Consider the following 19552-nt stretch of genomic DNA (forward strand, 5'->3'; position numbering starts at 1 on the left):
ATAAAAGTATCATTACCATTATTAGGTTCAGGGGTAATTAGTTTATTACATAGGGCCAGATAGATTTTAATTTTTTAGTGCCTTAATAAATGGCATCAACATTTCAAAACTGCATTTTGTATTTCCTTGGGTTGTCTCTGTGTGATATTAAAATTGGCTTGATGATCTGAACCTTTGTGAGTTATAAATATGCAAAATCACAGAAATCCGGAAGGGGGCAAATACTTTTTCAAAGCACTGTAAATTTCTAAGTATGTCAAAAAAGAATGGAATTTCTTGGTTATTTCTATCAAAAGTTATGATATTTTTTTAAAATAAATGCGAAGCAAATACTCTCCAGTCGCAAGAGGGCAGTGTTGAGTTTGAATAGTGTGGTGAGTTGGTTCAGGTGTAAAACTGCATTCATTCAACTGTAAACAGAAGGAGCCATGAAAGCAAAATATTTTAAATCTTTGGGGTTTTTGAGAAAGCCACACCCCATTTTAAGACAAGATTCAACTAAACCCACAAACCTGCTCTACAGAAAAAAGCAAGTTCTGTAGCAGATTTTATTTCACAGTGTGGTGTTTGATGAATTGATTACATCTAAGAAATTATAATAATGCCAGAGCCCAGTGTCCCATATCAACATATAAACCACTTAAAATTTGTCACCCTCCCTCAGTTACTTAAGATTGTTGAGGCTCATTTTGACCGACATTTTTTTTCTTAAATAATGGTTTCAAAACAAGGTGCAAGCAGAGTTCTGTCGTAAAAATGTCACAAAGTACTGCAAGCAAGAAAGTTAAAGACGTATTTCCCTTTGGTGGGGAGGGAGCTGGGCAAAAGAGAGAAGGGAATGCACTGTGTGTGCAGATCTCCGCCCGTTTCTACCACTAACCCTATCAAATTCCTCTGGGTGCTTGGCTGGTATTTTTAGGTGTTTGCAGTTTTTTCTGTGGTTTTCAACAGTGAAGATGGTTTTTTAAATGAGTTTCCACATACAGGATTTTATAAAAACAGCCAAAACAGTGTCTGTTCGTGTAACACAGTGACGTAAACTACAGTTTGAACTATGCCCTATATATTCTGGATCAAGTGTTTAAAGCGCCATTTTGGCTTTGCATACACTTTCAACAAAAAGCTAGAGAGAAGGTTAGCTTAGCCCTCATTTAATCTCCAAGCCAGATGTACTCATGTAAAGAGCCATACGTTCCTGACCCCTGAATTAACACATTCAGTGCCAAACATAAAACATGTTTTTTCCCAATTGTTTGTGAATAAATGTGTTGTATTTAGAAAAGATCATTTGTTATCCATGATTATAATACGTAGGATAGGTTACACATATAGGCTGAACGATAACGCATTATATACTGAAAAACAAAGCCAAAAAGTTGTAGTTGACATTCTTTTTCTGATCTGGCGAACTGATTCTAAGAACTGAATGTTTAGATCCGGCCCCAGAGCCAAACTGAGTTTGACATACCTGTTTTAAAGAGTTTAAAGGCATCGCTGTGTGTTAAAAATGCATGCGTAAAGTCAGTAGGTGTATTGTAAATGCGTGTGTGAGTGTATGTGTGTGCATACCCTGCGCGCTGCCTGCTGGAAGAGTTTTAGGGCCCTCTGTTTCAGCGCCCACTGAAAACTGGGATGAAATTGGAATGATGGGGCTCCTTTGGGGACCTAGAGGAGGATCCAAAGATACACTTTAGGTCAAATGTTTAAATGGTGAACCATTAAATCTTGAGTTTTATTGAGACTGTTAAGTCACACAGAACGTGAAGCTGGCGTTTGAGACTGTGCATTTAAATTTAGGTCAGTACGGTCTACACGAGCGGGCGCAGTTGCCTATCAAGTGGTGCGGTGCAACTGTCACATTGGAACCACACATATTTTTATATTTACTTGCAGAATAGGAAAACAAATTAGAAAAAGATATTGGTGAATAAAATGTATGTGGGTATACAAATTTAGTTAAGAGCCTGTGTTGTGCACGTAAAAGTAAAATTTGAGAAATAATTCAAAGCGACCTTGTGTTTTATCTAGTGCCTCCTAGTGGTAGAAAAAAAACACTTTCATTCACTAAATGAACAACATTTATTTGATTGATAACATACCTGTCAACCACAGCCAAGTACTCCTCTTTTATTGATTGTAAGGTATATTATCGCTTAATAAGGCAAATTGCAAACACAATGCGGCACCCATTTACTTCGAGAACTCAGACAATCTTAGCAATCTATAATGACAATGACGTCTTCAACCAAGTGACCGAGACAATCTGGAGTAAAGCAGAAATGGGCAAGACAAGATAAGTGTAACTAAAACGAGTTTTTATTTTTTAATTCCCCGAACAGAAATTGTTGTAAAGCGTTACCAATTGGAAATGCTCAAACAAGTTATAAAATACAAGGAAAACATAAGTTGACAGGTAAGCAAAATGCATGAAATACTAACACATAATCTCGTTTTTTAAAATACCTGTCGGTTGAGAAATTTGTATTTATTTTAAATAACATGAAGCTCGCCTAGAGGGAGCTGCTACGAGTACCCACCCAGAAAAAAAACCTCAGGAAAAGCTGGGCAAAGAGATCGAGAAGTAATATAGTGCATTTTGGTCAATTTGACTTTCCATAGTATGTATTCCTCCTTTTGCCATGTGTTTCACAGTACAGTGACATAAAGTGTTTAAAAGTCAATTCCACAGACATTACTTCTTTCTTCAGGCTTATTAGAGACGTTTACCTGCCCTGCGTCGCAAACTAGTCGTATGGAGTAGAGTTTGGGTGGTCCACTGGTAAAATCTTTCTCCTGCTTTACATCTCCCTTCCTGACCTACAAATAGTCGCATTAATGTTTTGTCCAACTCAGAGTCTTTGGTGAAACTTTTGGGAATATGAGGTGAAATGAGCTCACCATACCTTGTACTGTTGTAATGCAACCAGTCGGTCCTCAAGAACCTGGCTCCTGGTTGACCCCGACACTGGATCTTTACCTAGATGGACTTGCCTAGAAGAGATATTCCATTCATGACATGTAAATATGTATTGGGACAACAGGTTATTGCACAAACAGGACATAAAAATGGAATAAGATAAGACATGTAATATATTAGACCATTAAAGAGAGGCGCAGAAAGAAAAACAAGGCATAGCTGTCCAACTACAACGAAAAATTGTTTGCCTCTTTATTACAATACCGTACCTTGCCATGTCGCTAGGCCAACTATGGTTTTCCCCCCGTATATAACAGATGTTCAAAAGGAAGTGAAAAAAATCCTTATTATTTTCTTTTTCATTTATTCTTGTTGTTTTTTTTTCTTTTCAATCATGTTACAACAAACATTGCATCACTAAATGAACAAATCACCTGCAAAACAAATAGGGATGACAGGTTGAAGCCAAAAGCATAAAAGAGACCGTCCCCAAAATAACATAGGAAGCTTCTTTCATCAATCATACAAGCAAATCATTATATCTTACATCATTATAACATTTATGAACTCATTCAAAAATAATTTCGTAGCAAGTGTGAGAACTGTCCTTTCTTGTAAGACTTCGGAAGAGGTAACAACATACTGAACATTGTTTGCAATGACATTGCACTCCAGGATAAACTCGTAATAAAAACTTAAAAGTACTGCAACTATAACATCAAATAAATCCAAACATGAGTGGTGTACAATGTTTAGCCAATGTGTATGTTTGTTTATTTACATTAAAGGAGATCAGGTATTGTTATTTATTCAATTGATTTCTCCGTGACTGAGTGTGAGAGGGAAAGAGAAAGAGGTTTATTCAAGCTAGCTCAAAGGCGTGAGGGGAAGGAGCTGTGATGGTTACACATTTATTCTGCATGACTCCTTCAAGCTGCTGCTGGATTTGGTTCTCTTCTGGAAAGTTAAAGAATTCCCAAATTCTTTTTACTATGGTATAATAGCTGAGATTGCTATTACACTGGAATTGCTAAATACAAAACTCAAATCTCTGCTCTTGCACCTAAAGCAGAACAGCCAATTTTTAACTCTCTCCTGATTTCTGTGTTTTTTTGTATGTTCATCACTTACAAATATTTCAGATCATCAAAACCAGTTTAGATATTGAACCCAATGAAATTAAAAATGTATATTCCCTTTACTAAGGCACAAAAAACATCTTTAACATATAGACTGATTGGTAATAAGTCTTTTACAACGCTGTGGATTGATTTTACCCACTCTTCTTTGCAACATTGTTTCGAATCTGCCATAATTGGAGTTGTCCAGCAATAACTGTCCGTTTAAGGTCAAATCAAAGCCACACAATTAGATTAAAACCCAGACTTTGCCTTTGCCACTCCAGAACCTTCATTTTGTTTTCTTTTTTAGCCATTCAGAGGTGCACTTGCTGGTGTGGTTTGAATCATTGGCCTGCTGCATGATCCAAGACCGCTTGAGTTTAGGTCTTGAACTGATGTTCCAGACGTTCTCCTTTAGGATCTTTTGGTTAACACCAGAATTCATTATTTCGTCAATCATAGCAAGTTGTCCTGGTCATGGGAAAAAAACAACCCTAGACTGTCACACTGCCACCACCATGCTTTACTATTGGCATCATGTTCTTTTTGTCAAATGCTGCACCATTTTTATGCTAGATGTCATGGGCTGCACACCCTAGTTCTATTTTTGAGTCATCAGACCACAGAATGTTTTTCCAAAAGTCTTGAGGATAATTGAAACGCTTTTTGGCAAATGTAAGATAACTCTGTGTTCTTTTGTGACAGAAGTGATTTTGCCTGGGAACTCTCCCATGAAACCCATTTTTGGCAAGTGTCTTTCTTGTAGTGGAGCCATGAACACTGACCTTGACTGAGGTCAGCGAGGTCTGCAGTTCCTTGGATCTTTTTCAAGGTTCTTTTATAACCACCTGGATGAGCCGTCGTCGCACTCTTGGAGTTATCTTAGTTGGCCTATCACTCCTGGGAAGGTTTGCTACTGTTCACAGTTTTCTACATTTGTGGATAATGGCTCTGATACTGGTTTGCTGGAACCCAACAGTCACAAAAAAAGGCTTTGTGACCTTTCCCAGACTGATATTTTTCAATCACTTTTTTTGTAATTATTTTGCAATTTATTTGGATCGTGGCATGACATTAGTGTTTTGAGGTTTTTTTGGCATACTTCAATGTGTCTTAAGAAATTCAGTTTAAGTGATTTCTTGATTCAACACAGATGGTGGCAATCAATTCTGGGTGTGGCTTGTGGATTTGGATTCAGTTTTTCCAAAATTGTGATTAGTCTCAGTTACTTTGTGATTTAACCAGGGGAGCAAATACTTTTTTTTAAGTAGGGCCGGATAGATTTTGATTTTTTTGTGCCTTGATAAATGGAATCAACATTTCAAAAGTCCATTTTGTATTTCTCTGGGTTGTCTCTGGGTGATAAAAAAATTGGTTTGATGATCTGAAACCTTGGTGAGTGATAAATATGCAAAAAAACACAGAAATCAGAAAAGAGGCCACCATGGACTGGTTTCCACCCAGTTGCAAGGCACAAATAAGACACCCATTCACACGTGCAGGCATTCAGAGTGACAAACTTATGAATAGACCCTTGGTGGCGGCAGTAGCTCAGGAGGTAGAGCGCTCATCTTGGGATCAAGGGATCCTAGTTCGAATCCCGGCTTGTCCGTGTTACATGTCGAAGTTTCCTTGGGTAAGATACTGAACCCCTAATACCCCCGATAAGCAGGTTAGTGTCTTACATGGCTGCAATACAAGGCCGCTATTGGGAAATGTGAAGCACACCGTAAAGCGCTTTGGGAAGTCATTGACTTGAAAAGTGCTATATAAATGCAGATCATTTAATTTCATTTCACCCTCTAGGCATTTGTTGTGGAGCGTGGAAGAAAACCGCAATGCCTAGTGAAAATTCACTGGACACAGCGAGGGTGGGCAAACGTCACACGAAGGTTGGTAGTTGGAATTGAAACTAGTACTTATTCCGCTGAAATGTATACAAAGAAGGAATGAAAGCTGATTAGAAAGCATATCTGCCTCACAGTTCAGGATTATCGGTTCAATTCCAACTACCAAACCTCCTTTTGTGCCATTTGCATGTTCTCCCAATACGCAAGGTTTTCTTAGGACACTCAGATTTCCTCCCACAATGCGAAATGCCTATAGGTTAATTGGCAAGTCAAAATTGTTTCTAGTCATGAATAGGTGAGTGAATGATTGTCTCAACCAGTCCAGGGTGTATCCTTCTTACTCCTTGACAACAGATAAATGAAAACAAAAGGGTTATGATTCAACTTACAATTTAAGGCGGTTGATTTGCTCTTCTTTGACATTTTGTTGAACTCTTTTTAGGAAAAGAGCCTCTTTCTTCTGTCTGTTCTGCAAACCTAAAAAGAAATTTAACAAGGACATAAAAGGCTTTAGGCAGACAATGAATCCAACATTCCACACAGCAGCGGGATTAGTTAATGTAGGTGGGATTCACCTACCCTCACTCTGGTTTTCTACACCAAGTTTGCTGCTGTCCTTTTGCAACATCTTTGCCACCCCAGCGTGGGTGGAAGCATCCACAAGTGGCTTTGGCTTGCACGCAATTGGGCCTACTAAGGCACCCTGCAAGATACGTCAAGTAGTAGCACCAGCAGCATGAAGTGAGGATAAATGTGTGTCGAGCAACGGAGTGGAAATTACATTTGCTCCTTAGACGTTATGGTCGTGTGTTGTAAAATGCATAAATCCTTAGCTTGGCTATTACTCCTCTAAATCACTATGCATAGAAAGTCCCCGAACAGATGAAAATCTTCTCATGCAGTACCTTGGGTTTGACGACATCCTTGGCAAACTTTTGTTTGATTGTGCTTTGTTCTTGGATTGCTGGTAAAGTCCCTCTCGTTTTGGCAAGTGAATCTTCAAGATCAAGCTCCCTATATGACGTAGGTAAGATCAACCTTAATAATATCAACAGCTGAACATCTTCTAAAATGTTGATGTACACATTATATATACATAAATATATATACCTTAAAAATATAGGTTCATTGGTTGTTAATTATATTTTATCCGTAAATACTTAAGTAATTCTAAGTTGTCTGTCGGCTTTCTTTCATTGCCTTTCCCCTGATTGAGCTTCTTCCAGATGTGTGCTTTAACATTTAAGCATTTAACCTGTCTTTTTCCGACTGCCTGCCTGGTGGTGATACGAAAGAGAAGGACGATGTGAGATGAGTCAGCGGACCAGCGTTTGACCTGAAGCATGTGAACGCCTGCATGGACCAGCTGGCAGAGATGGGAAGCTGCGTCGTGGCCGTCATAGACATTCTGGACTAGTTTACAGGCTGGGGGCGTCACTGCTGTCATGCACTTTCCGGACAAATGTTCAACATGTTACCTAGTGTTTACCATGTTTGTGTACTGTAATGCTAAATGTTATTCAGCCTGGTCATCCTGGAAGGGGGATACGACTTGTGAGGTCCCTTCTCAAGGTTTCTCTTTTTCCTCACGCTGAGATTTTGAGTTGTTCCTTGCCCGCATGTTGATTTAAGATCAGGTAATTGTGTCATTGTAATCCTGTGCAGTCCTTTGAGACATTTTTGTGATTAAGGGCTATATAAATAAATTTGACTTGAACCGATCACATTTCAGCAAATACTTGTTGCCAGGGTCAAAAATCTATCCTGAGGCCTTCGCAATCAGTTCTGCAGGCCTCGAGGCATAAAATAAGTGTCAATAAAGCTGTTGGTTTATCCAATCAGGCTCGACTTTCATCATTAGCTCTAATGGTGATAGAAAATAGCTTTTTGATGGAACTGAAAAGCACAGAATCTGTACGACAGAGTAACTGAAATGATCTTCAGGAAAGAAAGGAGGAAGGATTTTGTGCTCAAATAAAAATGATTTTTGGTGAGTTAAATGTGGCTGGATTTCTAAATAATATTGCAATTTCAGGGGTTATTATTGATGCTTGGGTTTTGCAGCTGTAGCTACAGTAACTGTTTTATCTACTGAAGGCCTATATTAAAATACAACTGCCAGAATGAAACACTGTAACTCATTCTGCAAATACCTGAATGCAAGAAGAGGGGTAGAACTTCCAGTGACTGTACATAGGTAAGATTTGGTGTTGAATTGTGAAACAAGCACCCGAACGGTAACCTGACAGGTCTCATATCGGAAGGGTCTGAAGGTAATTGTGATTTTTGATTTGCCATTGGATGGGATCACACCTGAAAAACAAAGAAAAGGTCAAACATATTGAAGAAGATGATGATGAGATCATAGAATACAATTACTCAAATACTTACAGAGGACGACTAGTGACCAAAGCAAAATAACATCATGCTATAACACTGCTTCCCAATCATGCAACTTAAACGACGCAATTTATGCTTGGAAACTACTAAGGTAATTGTGTCATTGTAATCCTGTGCAGTCCTTTGAGACATTTTTGTGATTAAGGGCTATATAAATAAATTTGACTTGACTTGACTAAGTGTACCTTCCTTGACTATGATTGTGTGTGGCTTCTTTTTTGTGGATTTTGTTTTGGGAACAACGCAATTATTAACAAAAACAAAGTATTTGTACTCAATAAGATGTACAATACAATAATACAATACACAAATAAACAGAAGCCCAATGGGAGTAGGCTGGAGCAGAAGTTTTTAAGTGTCTACCTCTAATAACTGTTATCTCGCAGGCAAAATATATTCATTCTGTGTACATTGTTACAAAGAATGACAATACAAAGGAAATTATTATTATTATTATAAAAACAAGTTAAATAAAACCCCACCCAAAAAAGTGGCATTTCAGGCCTGCAATTATACCGCTGGCACACCTTTTAACGTTTAACACTCTAAAACTCCTGATATATTAGTTTACTTTAGCATATTTATCAAAACAATTCTTATTGTATATAATGTTTTGAATAATATAAATTAGGGACACTTTTATGACCATCATCTAAATCATTCTATAAATAATACCTCCTCAAACAATATGGATTCCCCTTAGAAAGGGGGTCTAAAACTTGCAGCTTGTGGGCCATTTGCAGGCCGCATGACAATAGTTGAGGCTCACTCCCTCAATATGAAAGATAAACGTTGGTCTCTGGTAGGGGACACCCTGTACTGGTGGCCAACCAGTTGCAGGGCACAAAGAGACCAACAACTTACTTGCTCATTCACAACAAGGGACAAGTCGACACGGCCATTTAACCTGACATGCATGGTTTGGAATGTGAGAGGAGACCAGAGTACCCGTAGGGAACCAGCACAGGCATGGGAGGAACATGCAAACTAAGCACAGAGAGGCTGCAGTAGCTGGATTTAAACCCCCGACCTGCGCACCGTGGGGCTGAGCGCTAACCACCCAGCCGTCATGCCGCCCATGTGCAATGATTAATCGGTCAAAAAATATCGCTAACCACAATCGCAAAATATTAGTTGAGACGGGGATCAAACCTGGATTCCAGCGGTAAGAGCACCAAATCTTAACCACTGGGACACCAGTGATACAGAATACAGGTGAAAATGCATTAGACTTTATCCCATTTTCACACCATTTTTACGGATGCCTTTTCACGTGCCATATACATCAAGGGATAGGATTTAGCGCACTCATTGCGGGGACCCGGGTTCAATTCCCATTGCATCCAACTGCAAAGTTTGAGATGAGAAAAAGGAAAATATTTTTTTTTACAGATTTGTAATCAAAAATTAGAGTGCACATTATACTCGAGTGCAAGTTATGATTGAATAAATACTGTAGTTAAAAACACAACCGAAAACCAAGAATTTTGCAGAAAACTGCAAAGCTATTAGCTGCAATCTAAAAAGGTTGTTTCACTCTGCGGTGCCGGAAAAAAGCAGCAGGGCCGGTTACACTAATGTTATCATGTTATTGCTACCTGTGAGTGGGTAGATGGAAAAGGCCTCGTGTGGCTGAATGAGGTCCACTTCAAACTCCAGATCAGCTGGAGATCTGCAGCTCAACGGGATGATGTGGCTAACACTAAGACAGGTCACATATTAAAACATTGCATTATTTTTGCTCAAATGTAATACGTCCATTAGAATGAAAAATACTCACACACAAAAACACACACACACCTCTGTCCCAGTGGTGCAGCGGGTAGGTCAATGCGTGCTGGGATATGCACGTGAGCTGTAGCGGGGTAAGCGTGAACTGGAATTAAAAGGTTCTCATCATCCTAAAAATGGTCGCATAGCACATCCAATGAAAACAGGTCAGAGGACTAAATGAGGGCTTGCAAGCTTACCTCACAGTGAACGCGAATGCAGTCCGAGACACGGGTCCATTCGTGGGGACAGAATTTGACTTTGACGGTGTAGGCGAGGCCGGGAATGAGACGACACTTGAAAAAGATCAGTCAGAATGGAAATACGTGACTCGTTGAGATAAGGGTGTCAAATTCAAATGGACGCAGGGCTGGATTAAAAAATGTGACTACTAAATGAAGGTGGGACTAATAAAATGTTAAAAAAGAAAGACCCCTCTAATGCTAGTTGCTTATATTGTCCTAGTCATAGCTAGCAACCCCAAAGCAGTGGACATCAGGGAACGTTTTGGAAACCAAAACAAAACTTTCTTCAAGGAGAATTAATGTATCGTAAAAATACAAAACTACTCAATGGTGTAGGATACAATATGTCTCAGGATCATCTCAGAGGCCGTAGAAAACCTTATCTTAGGCCACATCCGGCCCGTAGGCCTTGACTTTGATATAAAGTATGTGCTCTAAGACATTGAGGTCAAGCTTACTTTTTTAGCGTAGTTTGTCCGGAAATGCTTGCTTTGGGTGGGGATAATGTGAATATTGAGCACTCTGGATGAGATGTTGATGAGTTTCTGAAGAGAAGGGAAAAGGATTTCATTTGAAATTCATCATTTGCACTCCAGAGAATCATTTTAAACACTACATTGCTCAAATCCGCATTCATTAAGAACATATGATGAAAAATCATGTCTTCATTCATTTGTCAACCCAAATGAGTCTATTTTGTAATAAAAGCTATTTTTTCCAAAAGAGTTATTAATAAAGAATATTATAAAAAAGCAAAAGGGTAAAAGAAGAAGAAATTTAAATAAATAATATTTTTACCACACTCTTCACATAGTCCTTCTCGAGCTTGAAACCACTAAAATGAAGTTCAGAAGGATCCACTTGGATCAGGCCATTGCTCTTCTCTTTGACATAGATTTCTAAAGAGGGGACATGACTTTGAATGACAAATCAAGTGAAGGTTCTTTTCTTTTTCAAAGCACCTATAGTGGAATAAATTTATATAAGAAGTAGTGGATTATATTAGCAGTAATGCTCCTCACTGGACTCCAGCAGATGGTTTGGCACGCTACTTCTTCCTTCATCCACCAACTGCTTCAGAGGAATTGGCGTCAAGGGAGCAGAGATGGCCATCCTCTTGGGAATAACAGCTTCGTGGAAGCTTTGCAAGACAGACGACCAGCAAGAAGTTGGAGAACTGTAAATGACAAACGAAAGCACTTCAATTAGAATATAAAACAGGTAGCCATTTTATACGACACCATATAATTGGCTACTGATGATGTAGTTTAGCGGTCAGGAAAGTATGGCTAGCAAACCAGGTATGGCTCTTTACATTATTACATCTGGCTTGGAGATATAATAGTAAAGGCCAATGCAGGCCATGATAATTTTCTCTATATTGTTTGGCACATGCAAAGCCAAAGCATGCAGTAAGTGAATGGTTTGGTCCAGAATATGCAGTACACGGCAAAGTCTAAACTACAGTTCACAGTCACGGTGGTACGCCAACAGACTCCGTTTTGGCTGTACGTCTCAATAGAATTCTGTAAACGGGAGCTAATTCAACATTGTATGTACACTGCTGAGATATGAAAACCGACAGAACAAGACTGTAAAGACCCCAAAACACCAGCCAAGCACCCAGAGTAATTCATTTGAGTGAGCTGATTTCTGCACACATAGCGCACTCCCCTATCGTTCTCACCCAGTCCCCTCTCTACCAGTTATGAGGGATGGCTCTTTTCATAAGTACATCTGGCTTGGAGACGAAATTCACTATTTTAAAGCACTGAGGCCGGGAGTGCAACATCATGTTTCTACCACTCGCGGCAGGAGCTCTGTAGCGCTTTTCTACCTTTAAGGCTGGTAAAAAGGAATTCCATTATGATTGTTTTCCCATGTCTCTGGGTCAATGTGATGCATAAGAATACACATGCAAGGTTGAAGTCTACCTTCTACAATTTCACAGGTATGCCAGCGTAGTTTGTGCAAGTTGTGAAAAAATCTAGAATGATAAATGAGGCACTTGAGGACCTCTTTAGACAAATACTTGTAGATATCAATGATTTGCATCCATAAAATGGAATGTAGGACGACTGATGACCACTCGATTCCCAAGCTTACAGCTGTGACCACGTCACATAGCTGAAGGTAAATACATCCGAACACTTTTCGTTTGCAGTATTTTGTGACACTTTTACAAAAAATCTCTGCTCACACCTTGTTTTGAAACCATTATTTATGACAAAACTAATGGTCAAAATGAGGCTCAACCATCTTGAGTAACTGCAGCAGGAAGATAAATTTAAAGTGGGATATTTGTTAATATGGAACACAGGCCGTGGCATTATTATTAATTTATTGATTTTATCAAATTCTCAAACACAGTGAACTGAAATGGTCTGAAGAATCGGCTCTTATCTGGACAGTGGGTTTGGTGGTTTTGTTGACTTTTTTTTCTTTAAAAATATAGTGTAAAAACAATCCAAATATATTGCTTACATGGCTCTTTAAGTCAAAAAAAGTTCCCGAGCCTTGGTGTCGTGGTTCACTTACCTGAAGGCCTGGACTCAGTTCCCACTCGGTGAGTTTTTGGCGTGTCCAGTGACTGACTGTTGAGCAGTCTTGGGTGTAGTCTGCATGGGATAAACTCCAAATCCCTGCGGACCTGATTAATTGAATGTGTGGGGGGAAATAGATAAGAATCAAGTGGATGTAAACATTCAAAATCATGAGTATGGAACATGTACACCTACAGTTTAAAAGTTTGGGGTCATCCAGAAAATGTTGTTTTCGATGAAAAAATCTTGTCCATTGTCTGTTTTTTTACCCATATATATATCTCATCTCATCTCTCATCTCATTAACTGCACCGCTTGTCCTCAGTAGGGTTGCGGGGGTGGAGCCCATCCCAGCAATCATCGGGCAGTGGGCAGGGGACACTCTGAACTGGTTGCCAGCCAATCACAGGGCACACAGGGACAGACAACTCGCTCGCTCATTCACACCTAGGGACAATTTTTGAACCGGCCAATCCACCTGAAATGCATGTCTTTGGAATGTGGGAGGAAACCGGAGTGCCCGGAGGAAACTTGTATGTTCTCCCCCACGCAAGCACGGGGAGAACATACAAACTCCACACAGTAAGTCCAGTAGCTGGATTTGAACCCACACAGGAGGTGCTGCCCCCATATATATATATATATATATATATATATATATATATATATATATATATATATATATACTGGACTTGCTCAGAAAATTAGAATATTGTGATAAAGTTCTTTATTTTCTGTAATGCAATTAAAAAAACAAAAATGTCATACATTCTGGATTCATTACACATCAACTGAACTATTTCAAGCCTTTTATTATTTGAATATTGCTGATTTTGGCTTACAGCTGAAAAAAGCCAGTCACGTATTGTTTAAGTATTGTGGTTGTGATGATACTTTCAGAATGGCCAGAAAAAGAGAACTTTTGTATGAAACTCGTTCTAAGAAATGAAAGTTATTCCATCAAAGAAATTGTCAAGAAGTAGAAAGAAGTGAGAGGCACAACCAAGCAAGACACGTAAAATATAGTGTTTAGTTTGAGAAAGGGACAGCTTACAGGTCTTCAACAAGCAGCTTGGTTGAATAGTATCCTCAAAACACAGGAGTCAACAGCTACAGTGAAGAGGCGACTCTGAGATGCTGGCCTTCAATGGCAAATAGGCCTTCACAGCAACCACTACTCACTTTTTTCAATGTTTACCCTTTTTGTTTCCCTTCCTGTTGGTTGTGCCGGTTTTTGTACAACTACAGACAGACTGCGCCCCTGATGGAGCAGTGTACCTTGCGGCGATATACAAACAGCTAATACCAAGACCGGGTGAAAACATATGTTGTCCTGGAGAGGTATGGGCGCCGCCAGGCTGTACTTGCCCAAGTCACACTATAAGAAATGGTGCCCCTACAACATGTGTGGTTAAGGGGAACCAACCAACCGACTATATATATATATATATATATATATATATATATATATATATATATACTGGACTGTCTCAGAAAATTAGAATATTGTGATAAAGTTCTTTATTTTCTGTAATGCAATTAAAAAAACAAAAATGTCATACATTCTGGATTCATTACACATCAACTGAACTATTTCAAGCCTTTTATTATTTGAATATTGCTGATTTTGGCTTACAGCTGAAAAAAACTCAAAAATCCTATCTCAAAATATTAGAATACTTCCTCAGACCAAGTAAAAAAATAATTTTATAACAGCAAAACTAAATCAAACATTTGAAAATGTCCATTGATGCACTCAGTACTTGGTTGGGAATCCTTTTGCACGGATTACTGCATCAATCCGGCGTGGCATGGAGGCAATCAGCCTGTGGCATTGCTGAGGTGTAATTGATGCCCAGGATGCTTCGATAGCGGCCTTCAGCTCATTTGCATTTGTAGGTCTGGTGTCTTTCATCTTCTTCTTAACTATACCCCACAAATTCTCAATGGGGTTCAGGTCAGGGGAATTAGCAGGCCAATCAAGGACAGTGATGCCATGGTCAGTGCACCAGTTACTGGTGGTTTTGGCACTGTGGGCAGGTGCCAGATCATGCTGGAAAATGAAATCCTCATCTCTATAGAGCTTTTCAGCAGATGGAAGCATTTAGTGCTCTAAAATCTCTTGGTACACAGTTGCATTTACTCTGGACTTGATGAAACACAGCGGACCAACACCAGCAGCTGACATGGCTCCCCAAACCATTGCTGACTGTGGGAACTTCACACTGGATTTCAAGCAACTTGGATTTTGCTCCTCTCCAGCCTTTCTCCAGACTCTGGCGCCTTGACTTCCAAATGAAATGCAAAACTTGCTTTCGTCTGAAAAGAGGACTTTGGACCACTCTGCAACTGTCCAGTGCTTCTTCTCCATAGCCCAAGTCAGACGCTTCTTCCGTTGTCTTGAGTTCAGAAGTGGCTTGACCATGGGAATACGGCTATTGTAGCCCATTTCCCGGACACGTCTGTGAACTGTGGCTTTTGATACCTGGACTCCAGCTTCAGCCCACTGTCTTTGAAGCTCCCCCAAATTCTGGAAGCGGCTCTTCTTCACAATTTTGTTAAGGCTGCGGTCATCTCTCTTGGTTGTGCAGCGTTTCCGGCCACATTTTTCCCTTCCAACAGACTTTTTGTGGATATGCTTTGAAACTGCACTCTGTGAACAGCCTGCTCTTTGAGAAATTTCTTTTTGTGTCTTACCCTCCTGATGGAGGGTATCAATGATGGTCCTCTGGACAGCAGTCAGATCAGCAGTCTTCCCTATACTTGTGATTTAGTTTACTGAACCAAGCTGAGTGTTTTTAAGGCTCAGGAAACCCTCGCAAGGTGTTTCGAGTTAATTGGATGATTCAGGTGATTAGTTGAATAGCCTACTTGTATACTTTTTCATGATATTCTAATATTTTGAGATAGGATTTTTGAGTTTTCTTAAGCTGTAAGCCAAATTCAGCAATATTCAAATAATAAAAGGCTTGAAATAGTTCAGTTGATGTGTAATGAATGCAGAATGTATGACATTTTTGTTTTTTTAATTGCATTACAGAAAATAAAGAACTTTATCACAATATTCTAATTTTCTGAGACAGTCCAGTATATATATATATATATATATATATATATATATATATAGTCGGTTGGTTGGTTCCCCTTAACCACACATGTTGTAGGGGCACCATTTCTTATAGTGTGACTTGGGCAAGTACAGCCTGGCGGCGCCCATACCTCTCCAGGACAACATATGTTTTCACCCGGTCTTGGTATTAGCTGTTTGTATATCGCCGCAAGGTACACTGCTCCATCAGGGGCGCAGTCTGTCTGTAGTTGTACAAAAACCGGCACAACCAACAGGAAGGGAAACAAAAAGGGTAAACATTGAAAAAAGTGAGTAGTGGTTGCTGTGAAGGCCTATTTGCCATTGAAGGCCAGCATCTCAGAGTCGCCTCTTCACTGTAGCTGTTGACTCCTGTGTTTTGAGGATACTATTCAACCAAGCTGCTTGTTGAAGACCTGTAAGCTGTCCCTTTCTCAAACTAAACACTATATTTTACGTGTCTTGCTTGGTTGTGCCTCTCACTTCTTTCTACTTCTTGACAATTTCTTTGATGGAATAACTTTCATTTCTTAGAACGAGTTTCATACAAAAGTTCTCTTTTTCTGGCCATTCTGAAAGTATCATCACAACCACAATACTTAAACAATACGTGACTGGCTCAAAGAAAATATGTTTTATGGCTTCTCGAACCAGCTATACTGTTTTCAGCTGTACTAACATTTTTGCACAAGGGTTTTCTAATCATCCATTAGCCTTCTAATGAAATTAGCAAACACATTTTATTTTAGGAACACAGGAAGGCTGCTTGCTGGAATTACCCCTATTGAACCTTTGCACACATGTGACCTAACCACATGAAGACACCATGACGGACGGTAATAAACCATAGTAAACTGTGGACGAGGCCAGCAAACAATAGACAACAAACACAAAAACAGCTAAACTAGTCAACACAATTTGCAATGACTGGTCAAATGATTATTGTGCAGCTGTCAGATGAGGTGGCTCACATTGTCAGAAAGCACAAATGGTGCTATTTAGAGGAACTGAGGGTAGCATTAGCAATGCTAGCTGACGGGCCATACAGTCTTCCTCTTGACATATTCACATATCTAGACAAATTATCCAGTCTGCCTGACTTCAGTCTACACAATCTGTACCAGTAGAGTGTAAATGGAGTATCTCCATACACTGATGCGGATCTAAAAGCTTACAAGAGTTTGGATGATTACCGATTCTAAACGGTGTTGTGCCAAATGTTGTGGATCACTGGTTGTTCGAATAGCGATGCAGGTTCGGTAAAGTTCGGATTTTACCAAATACCAGTCATAAGACTCCACGAGTGAGAGAAGACAAATCTTTTTGCCCGAACAATGGAGGAAGCTATGGCTAGCAATGATAAACAGAAAAGAAGCTCCTTCAAAATACGCAAGATTTTGCTCAGAGCACTTCGTGTTAGGTAAGTATCTTAAAATTTGATGACATACGTTATATATTTAGTGTTGTGTGTAGGGGATCTGCCGTCATATGCGGGTTGAGATCAGGTGCTTTCCAGTTGCCAAGTAAAAGTTAAAAATGCTTTTGTGCTCACTTTACACTGTACAAGTAGCATTAGCTAAACAAGTAAAAGCATACAAAAATATTCTGTACAGATGCTGTACAGCTGTCAATAAAACTGTCCGTGTTAAACATAAGCACGTCTTTACTCAAATAACGATGCAAACTATTACATGAAGTTACGCAACCTGAAAGGCATAAAAACTCGTCAATTGACCATTAATAAGACACCACAAGAAGGCATCAAGATTTTAGCACGGCATTACAAGTTATTAATTAAGCTAAAATAAAGGCTTTTAAAATAATTACCTTAATGAACTTGCAAAATTATTGTTTGAATTATTACTTTTTTGTACAAGTTCACCAAATATGCACACAAAGCTAAAACCCGTGGAGCATGTGGAAAAACTTTTGGCCAGAACGAGATAATGGTACACATGATAGTACTATATTGGAGGCAAATCTGCATAATCTCTGCTGACTGTTTCTTTCCTTAATTCAAATGGGTCCACCCCGTAATAACTGAAATTTTTCTTGTCATATATGTCTGTGTGTTTTTGTGTGAGTATCTTTATAATATGGTTTACCTTGTCTTCTCTTTAAAAGTATTGGACAATGGATGAAATTTGCATGTAAAGTGATGTAAACACCTCTTTTGCCATCGAAGATGGCCGCCCCGAATGGGGTCACGTGGTCTGTGGGAACTATATATAGATATTGCATTAAAGAGCAGACATGTGGAGCTACCAAGTTAGCAATATAGAGGGTTTACTTCTGATTAGTTTCATGTTATCTTCATCGCAAAATCAACGATTCTCCTTCAAAAATAGGTACAGTGACCCCAAACGTTTAAACGACAGTTCGTAAAAATTACATTAAAAACGTAATCACTTAAGCAAACAACCCACAATGTATTTGTGCTCGTACCAACCAAAGTTGCCATTTGATCACGGTAAGATGAAAGTCACATGTCTAAACATAACTTGGTTGAAACAATCATAAAATGGCATTTAATACGAAAAATGTCGGTTTTGGACTTGTTCGCTGCCACCACTTTCTAACAACGTCAGACGTGTTACAATTTAGTTAAGGAAATATTTTGACATGCTTTGCTCACATTTTACGTTGAATGTTGCGCAGGGAGAGGGGGGGCACAACCATCTACGAGGGTTCCATCTTGACTCGAACATTTGTTGTCTTCGACGAAGAATTCAATTTCACACTTTTTCTTTTTTTATATTGGCAGGGTTTCTAGTTTGGCACCATTTTTTTCTGGCACACAGCAAACACTGCCGTTGCCAAGGAGACCTTCTGTCGTCGTGACGTGTCGTTCATGAACAAACGGCTTCCCAAGCCGACTCACGAGAGGGAGCGACAGGGACGCCCTGAAACAGCGGTCAGGGATCCTGTGACTCAAAAGCAAAATATTTAGATTTTTGGGGGGGAAATCAAAATTCAACAGAACTGCCAATCCTGGTCTCTAGACAAAAACTAATTATTCAGCCCATTTTATTTCACGGTCTGACAATTTGATCAAATTCATGAAATAAGAAAAATGACAGAGCCTTTGGTTCAATATCAAATATAGTGTCTTTCTGGCCTAGGAGAGTTGAATGTGTTTCTGGGAAAAATGCTGAGACAATAACCAAAAGTACTCAGTCAGCTTTCTTGGGGCCTTTTTCACATCTAGGGTAAATACATAACTGCTTGTGAAAGCTGGTTGTGATATTTCAACTCCTTCCCCCTTCTCTTGGGTGGATGGACAGACAAATGAATAGACCAAAAGGTTTAGAAACATGCTTGTGGATGTAGTTGAATTTTGAGGATTAATAGAATACTACAACATCAAAGGACCTGTACGTAATTCGGAACTGTATTACTCCCTGTAGTTTTTACAGCCCTTTGCAACTTCTTGTGATGAAGGGCTGTACAAATAAACATGACTTGACTCGACGTAAAACGTTGTCTTTCTCCTGCAGTAGCTAAAGAGTCCATCCATCCATTTTCTGCACCACTTATACTCAGTAGGGTCTTGGGGCCGCTGGAAGCTATCCCAGGTATCTTTGGGCAGTGCGCAAGGGACACCCTGAACTGGTTGCC

At 39.4% G+C, this 19552-nt stretch overlaps 1 protein-coding gene across 1 annotated transcript in view; it reads right to left on the bottom strand.

Moving 5' to 3' along the window:
- The window catches only part of cfap221 (cilia and flagella associated protein 221), a 31300-nt gene extending 12543 nt beyond the window's left edge, over nucleotides 1-18757 (bottom strand). Inside the window, exons 1-15 of the mRNA XM_088329935.1 lie at nucleotides 18570-18757; nucleotides 12842-12953; nucleotides 11326-11480; nucleotides 11102-11202; nucleotides 10762-10848; nucleotides 10259-10354; nucleotides 10089-10189; nucleotides 9887-9990; nucleotides 8042-8201; nucleotides 6794-6902; nucleotides 6468-6591; nucleotides 6278-6365; nucleotides 2904-2991; nucleotides 2728-2817; nucleotides 1570-1665 (exon numbers count right to left, since the gene is read on the bottom strand). Coding sequence (XP_088186061.1) covers nucleotides 1570-1665; nucleotides 2728-2817; nucleotides 2904-2991; nucleotides 6278-6365; nucleotides 6468-6591; nucleotides 6794-6902; nucleotides 8042-8201; nucleotides 9887-9990; nucleotides 10089-10189; nucleotides 10259-10354; nucleotides 10762-10848; nucleotides 11102-11202; nucleotides 11326-11416 — 1335 coding nt within the window. The 5' untranslated portion in view covers nucleotides 11417-11480; nucleotides 12842-12953; nucleotides 18570-18757. The remainder of the gene's footprint in view (nucleotides 1-1569; nucleotides 1666-2727; nucleotides 2818-2903; nucleotides 2992-6277; nucleotides 6366-6467; nucleotides 6592-6793; nucleotides 6903-8041; nucleotides 8202-9886; nucleotides 9991-10088; nucleotides 10190-10258; nucleotides 10355-10761; nucleotides 10849-11101; nucleotides 11203-11325; nucleotides 11481-12841; nucleotides 12954-18569) is intronic.
- Nucleotides 18758-19552: the final 795 nt, after the last annotated feature.

Source organism: Urocampus carinirostris, chromosome 3 (assembly GCF_059441175.1).
Source record: "Urocampus carinirostris isolate Australia breed hairy pipefish chromosome 3, RoL_Ucar_1.0, whole genome shotgun sequence".
Taxonomy (NCBI): domain Eukaryota; kingdom Metazoa; phylum Chordata; class Actinopteri; order Syngnathiformes; family Syngnathidae; genus Urocampus; species Urocampus carinirostris.